General features: G+C 37.9%; 1 protein-coding gene across 1 annotated transcript; it reads right to left on the reverse strand.

The window, feature by feature from the left end:
• Window positions 1-3,068: 3,068 nt before the first annotated feature.
• On the reverse strand, window positions 3,069-3,800 carry LOC122054167. Its single transcript, XM_042615979.1, has one exon. It carries the CDS (start codon window positions 3,581-3,583, stop codon window positions 3,239-3,241), a length of 345 nt encoding a protein of 114 aa, XP_042471913.1. The 5' UTR covers window positions 3,584-3,800; the 3' UTR covers window positions 3,069-3,238.
• Between the last annotated feature and the right edge of the window lie 3,759 nt (window positions 3,801-7,559).

Below are 7,559 nucleotides of genomic sequence, written 5' to 3' on the forward strand. Positions count from 1 at the left end.
TAGTATTTATATGTAATTAGATTTTTTTATTAATACTTCAGAATTGAAAATGAATTCTTTTATTAAATCAATGGAAAATAATCATTTGAAAGATAATATGATAATTTAATTCTCACAGGATTGGAGACTGAGATTTTTAATTAGACAAAATTAAAAATGAGGGATATAATTGAGGGTACAGAGATTGGGATGATAAACTCATCCCTCAATTGTTATTTCTATCATGGATGTCTAATTAGTTAAAGGATAATATATTTATTACAATGAAATGAAATAGAGATCAATTCTCAATAGACACATATTTGCAGGAAAAAAAATTTCTCCCACTCGGTCGACTATAAATTAATCTTATGATTTATCTCTTTTCATAGAATCTGAAGACAGATTATAAAATAAACGTAATCAATTTTTACTATAATTTTTTTGGAGCACAAATAGCCTCCATAAGATATTAAGTTGGTTAAAGAATGATAGATTATTATAATGAGATAAAAATCAATTTCTCCCTAAGTATATGGAAAAAAATTATTTTTACGTCTAACTATTTGACTGTCAATTATCTATTTAATATAGCTACAATGACAGACACGTCCACCTTGTGACGATGACAAGGATGATCGTGTTCCTCACCTGCCATCGCTCCCAGAACTTCACTAGATATTGTGTGAATTGTGATGCCCTCCAATTCAGTCGTCTCGAGTAACAACTGATCATGGATGACAGTGAACCGGCTGAAACAAAATAAGAGATATTATTCCTGTTCAAAGAGGTTCGGCATTGATTCCAAGTGATGTCCCTTTCTTATATATCCGACAGAGAACCAAAAAAAAAAAAAAGAAAAAAAAAATCCAAATCACTCTCTCCGAATATTATTTTAGATCTGAAATATATTCTCTTTTGGAAGATATCACCATGCATGTTCCATAAGGGCCTTAGACAACAGCATGCATTCATAATTCAACAGCATTCATTTTTTAAATTAATCGGAAAAAAAAATCTGAATTAAAAGTAAACAACGATAGAGAATCCACAGTTCATAGTATTAACACAGGGAAAGAGAATCCGATGCGCGCGTTATTTCCAAAAGAGGCGTCCAAGCCAAATGGCTCTTCCGGCCAACTATCCGAAACCCAACGAAGTTCCCGCCAAAATCCTCGCCGCCGCCATTTTGGACTCCCGCGCCTGTAATTATTTCCCGCCAACCAAACCGTCACCAACCTCCTCGGCACGTGCGGAACTAACGATCCTCTTTTCTTTTCGATCGGAAACAAACAGGATAAACGTAATAATTAAAAAGAAAGAAGAAAAAAAATAATAATTGTAAATAATTAAGGAAATACGTGTGGTGGTCGACTCGCCTGGATATCCTCGCATTCCCGTGGGACCCGGCGCCACCGTTTGCCCATTCGTGGGCCGTCCCACACTAGAGAATATAACAAAATTGCCATTCGGTCGGCGAGATTAATTATGAGTATTTGAACTGACAAATCGGACGCCTAGGAGATGAAATATCCATTGCCCGTTTGATATTAATGTTTTTTTATTAAAAAATATTATCCGTTAATTTATTAAAATCAAAACTTAATTTTAAGATATCTAAAAAAAATTAAACAGATATTATACCAAACACCATTGTTGATACTAACTTTTTTTTATATATAGGCTAATCTCATGACACTGTGAGCGCATGATAATTCTGACGTAATGATCAGGGATTGATTTTTCGGAATGATGACTGACATAATTGGTCCCATCATGCGTTCAACACCTGAGTACCTGTATGAATTTTTCTTCATATCCATAAGATCATTCTAGGAGGACCGTTAAGATAATAGATCTATTTTTTATTATTTTTTTTACATAGGCTAAATAAATATTGAGACTATTAATACTGAAAAAAAAAATCACAGAATTAGTCTATAGAATTATAGATTCTGCATACTCAGTTGAATTAGCTTTTTTTTTAATCATTGTTTTCTTATATATTTATTGATCTAGTTATAATATTCCGGAAAGAAGATAAACTTATGGGATAAAGTGAAAATTTTGTCCAACTTGCTCTCTTCCCTAATGCTACAACGAAGAGTTCTTGCCCAAATGGATGCTGGAAGGAATATGGCTAAAGAGCTGCACTTCCCAATAAACTTGAACTCTCACAAAATCAAGACCAGAGGATCTGTTTCTGAAAGTTATCGAAAACAACGATTCAAAGAGGGAACAGTATAAGTCCATGAGTGGGGGGAAAAAGACGATTCACGACCGACTGTCATTTAATGTACTCTAGTTTTGTTGTTTAGAGTTAATGGACAAAATCCAATTTCCTCTTCTTTTTTTTTTTTTCTTTTTTTAACTGATCCTGATATTTTATGAATCAATTCAATTTAAGGAACCAAGTGAGAATTTTAATCATATACTGAATTACTTGCCAAAGTTGCCATTGTAATTCTGTATTCATAGTAGAAGTTTCTTGAATTACCTGTCAAATTAATCATCATGGTCTAAATACTAGTCATACGATCACTCATAAGGGAAGTGGTCCATTTGGAGCACCAACAACGTCTGGTAAAAAAAACTCCCTGCAGAACATTCTATACATAATGTCTGGAAATGCCATTTGAAGACTACTAGATTTTAAGAATTCATTGTTTTTTCCTAACAAGCAAAAGCTTTTAATCTTAAACATTCTAGTAGTGATAAACATGTACCAGAAAACTAAAGCAAAAGTTAAAGAGTCAAAATAACAGCCAAACTAATGACAATTAGGAAAGAAATTTCAAATTTTGAGAAAATTTATCCAGATTTTTGAAATTATTGGACGTTGATCATGCTGATAAAGCCTGTTATTATCTGATCATTTTCAATATCCATTCCACAATTGGATACAACAGTGAGAATGCATTGATTCGATAGGCATGAACAATCTAGCAAATTCGCAGATACTTAAACCAACAACAAAATTGCTCGCATCAGATTTAGTTACTCGTTAGTTTAGCAAATGAATGAAAGATATTGGCTGATTCAATCAAGAAGAGGGAGAATCCGCACTGAAGAATCGAACGCATAATCTCCGCAAGAGGAATCCAATTTTGCAAGAGTTAATGGAGCTACAGGAATTAATCAGCTAACACTACACAAAGCGAATCCAGGAAAATTGGATCGACGGAAAGAAAATGAAACCACCATTTTGCGAATGCTACAAACTCCTTTACCTTCTTTCGTTCCATTCAAGCGCCCTCGCTCACATTTGAAGCCATCCGGCGAGCTGGGTGGGGTTCAGGACGCCGGCGATGTGGGGTCCCTTCGCCTTCAGCAACAAGTATGACACCTGGGTGTACGCTGCCGCCGCCGGTCTGCCCTGCTTGACGGCGCCGCTCGAGGGATCCCACCGCTGCCCGAGGAGTGTGCCCGTGGAGAGGAATTCGTGGGCGAGGAAGCCGGCGAGGAGTCTGTTGTCCTTCCCCCGGGCTGCGGCCTCGACTGCGGTCCGAGCTCGCTTCGCTTCGGCCGCGGATTGGGCCTCGTCCGGATCGCGGCCCTTCCGCTTGCCCACTGCGCCTGGCTCCTTCCCTGATTCGCTCAACATCGTGGCCCTCCGTCCTGCCACGTCAGCCAGGGCGAGATCGGTGGAATGAACCCAGTGAAATCAAAACACACCGCGCAGGATCCCCAAAAAAACACAAGGAAAAAAATATAGGCGGCGTCGGAAGAGGAGAGACCCTGAGGACCGTTTCTCCGGCGGAGACGGCCGTCGGCGAACGAGAGAGAAGCGAGAGGAGGAGAATTTGAGACAGATATGCGAGCCCTTGCAAAAGCCAGGCCCAGCCTCCTTATATAGAGTACCCTCCTAACAAACTCCCTTTCAGTTGAAGAAAATTACGACCGTGCCATTAGATCCATGATCAAATACCATTGAATGCTTCTGATCAGCCCAGTTCAAGCGAACTCTAGCCGTCTGATCACGAGGATTTTAATAAGGGTGCTTTTAGTCATTTTATTTACTCGATTTGGGGAGGGACGAACTAAGGAGAGATTGCGTATGGGGTAAAATCGTCATTTACTTCTCCGGAGAAGGATGGTTGTGGCGTAGGGGAAGTTCAAGTTCCCATTGATATAGGTACACTGCGAATTTTACCCAAGTTACACCCTTGTGATAATTGGTTACAACACTGAAGCAACTGGGGACCTAGCTGATGCAATGTTTTTGAATGATATGAAGAATGGGACAGAAAGTAGGGGATAAAAAAGGTTTTTTTTTTTTTAATTGTGTTGATTTCTAAGGTTACGTAGTTTCAAAATTTAATAAAGTTTTTATTAAAATTTAGTTATGATATATTATTAAAAAAAATTCTTCTTAAGGCGTAGTGGATCTGGGCCTAATGTATATTATTGATTTATCTAAATAGCCGATGTAAAATTTTTATAGAATCATACCGTCATCCTAGATTTGACATTGCCTGATTAATCAATTTTTTCATAAAAAATTTAAGAGAAATTTCATTATTTAATATAGATTGATAGATGAAAATATATTACACCAAAAGTAATAAAAATACAATAAATGTTACATTAAATTCTTAATTTACTTACCTTATAATTAATTATTAGTTATCAGTTTCAACCACCACTAAAACAATCTTATATTTTTTTTTATTATTTTCTAGAAAAAAAGATTAATATCTTTAATTTGGTTTCAACTTTTTTGAGTTTTCCACGCAAGCTGTAGCTCAGCTTCATTGATGGCTCACAGATGGCCTCCCTCGTCAATCCAAATAAAAAAAAAAAAATCGACATCCTTCGTGTCCGATAACAAACCAAAATAAAAAATAAACATATTTGCTGATAACAAATACAAAAATAAATGAAATACCAAAACTTTTGATTAGTTTACTCAAAGCATTAACTATGCCGCCTTAATTAGTTGTATCTTTTTGACATTTTAGAAGTTTCCAACCCAAGTTTTAATCTTTTAAAAAGTTTATATATATAGTCAATTATACTTTGAATTCCATCGAAATTTTGGTCGTTTTCTTGACACGAGGAACGTTATAGCTAGGTTGAATTGTTCATCACTTGACCAGAGAGAAGGAATTAAGCATGAAAATTCAGCCTCTCAGAGTCTCAGTTCGATGATTCGTCTTCCTTGCTCGCAGTCTCTTCGTCTACATCTGATCCTCCGCCATCCTCCTCGTCGTCGTTCTCCAGTATCTCGATGTGGACGCCGGGGTCCTCCACGGCGCAGTGCCCGCCTACGACCACCGAGTTGTTCACGGCCTGGTAGTTGCTGTTGGCGAACGCGCTTAGCGAGGCCTCATCGGCCCGCATCTCGCCCTGCGTATCCACCGCCAGCTGCTGCAGTAGTCGGCTGTCGGCCTTCGTCACCGCGCCCGTGTTCTCCCCGGTGAGCATCACCAACCCCGCGCCCTCGCCCTCGCCCTCACCGAGGCCCACGAATAAGTCGGCGCTCGCCGTCGCCATGGCTGATCTATTCAATGGTGGATGGAGGGCGGCTCGCGCGCGCGCGCATATATATATATATAAGATTGTAGACAAGCAGAGGAGGATGGATTCTTGGCTTGCATATATGAAGGTGAAGTCCGTGAGGTATTTGTTCCATTCACTAGCTTGCACGCCATAGATGCGTGGCCTTCAAATAATGTCTGTATAACATCCATACTTTAATTATTTAGATAATAATATCGACTTAAAAATTAATCTCTAATGCCCTTGGCCATGTGGCAATGGCAATGGCAATGGTAAGACGTTCAAGTAGTTTTTCAATCATTCATGATTTTAATCTTGATATGATGTATGGTATATTTTTCTCAAGTGAGATGAAAAATTTGGGACATTGGCGGGGTGAGGAGATGTTCATGCTTCCGTATTTACTTAATGATTTATCTATGAGGTCGAGTCTGAAAGAAGAAGAATAGAAAGAGTGCAACGAAGAATAGGAGAGTAATAATAAATCTTATTACTCATTGATATTTGTTCCTAAGGACAATATAATATATAATGTATAAGAAATACTAAGTCAGTTGACCAATTAATAACCCGGAGATGTGCTTATAGTTCATTATTTAAACATCAATCGATATGTTATTAGGGCAATCTTATATCCTTATAAAATTACTATTGTCAATGCATATAAGATTAAAACTAATATAAACGGGTAAAATATCCCTAGGGTAGCAAAGCCAGTAGGGACATAATATATACTAATTATGGTAAAGGCACCTCCGCCATATAATAGTGCTCATATGAGGCACCATATGATGACAGGGTAAATTATTATATGGAAATATTATGGCCATATCTATAACCCTGAGGTGACATATCATAATTGTTGGTTGTTACTCGGAAAATTTAGAGGTTCCACTGTACAAAATTTTTGTACAAAGGTCTGAACCTTTTCCTAGCTACCATGTGTTCTTTTAAATTAAATTTTGGATCGCCTGCGGAACTTAACACGTTAGATCCAAAACTTAATCTATTTGTTCTTTTAGGTTTTGACTTGGATCTCCTGCGGAACTTAACACGTTCGACCCAAATCACCTTAAGTTATTAATTCCATTAAATATTAATTTCCATAATTGGTTCCCAGTACTGACGTGGCGAGGCACATGGCATTCTTGGATATGGGAGCAACCACCACCGACTAGACAAAACCTTTTATAGAAAGCTAATATTTAATTTCCTAAAATAACTTTAGGTTAACCGAAAAGAACAATCAAATCACAAGGAAAAGAAAAAAAAACAAAAAAAAACAACATCGAAAAACATATTCGAAATTCTAGAATCGTAAGCCTCTTGTGTTTGGTATTATTTCCATAAATAACTAGTATGATGCGGATAGAAAAATTACTAGTTATACCTTGTAGAAAAACCTCTTGATCTTCTACCGTATTCCTCTTCTAACCTCGGACGTTGTGTGGGCAACGATCTTCCGAGATGAGAAACCACCAAGCACCTTCTTCTTCTCCTAGCTAGGTTCGGCCAATCACAAAGAAGCTTCACCAAGGACGAAGAACAAAACACCAACCAAGCTCCAAGGGATACAAGCTTTCTCTCCTTCTTCTTCTTCTTCTCCAAGTAGTATCCGGCCACCACAAGAACTCCAAGCAAGAAATAAGTTTCGGCCACCACAAAAGAGGAAGAAAGGATGGCCGGCCACAATAATTTTCTTCAAGGATGAATAATTTCGGCCACCACCAATGCTCCAAGGGATGCTAGAGATGAGACTTGCTTTCTCTCCTTCTTCTCCTTCCTTGATCCGGCCACAAACAAAAGCTCCACCAAGAAGATAGGTTTCGGCCAACAAGAGGAGAAGAGAGAAAGGGAAGGGCCGGCCACCACACCAAGGAAAAGAGGGAGGAAAAATAATAGAGGTTGTTCACCATGAAGGCACCCCTACCCCTTCTTTTATATTCTTTGGCTTTGGCAAATAAGGAAATTTATTTATAATAAAATTTCCTTAACTTTCCTTGATAACAATTAATTAAGAAAAAATTAAATAAATTTTCCTAATTAATTGTATGTGGCCGGCCACCTCATGTAGAGCA

Source organism: Zingiber officinale, chromosome 3A (genome assembly GCF_018446385.1).
Source record: "Zingiber officinale cultivar Zhangliang chromosome 3A, Zo_v1.1, whole genome shotgun sequence".
Lineage (NCBI taxonomy): Eukaryota > Viridiplantae > Streptophyta > Magnoliopsida > Zingiberales > Zingiberaceae > Zingiber > Zingiber officinale.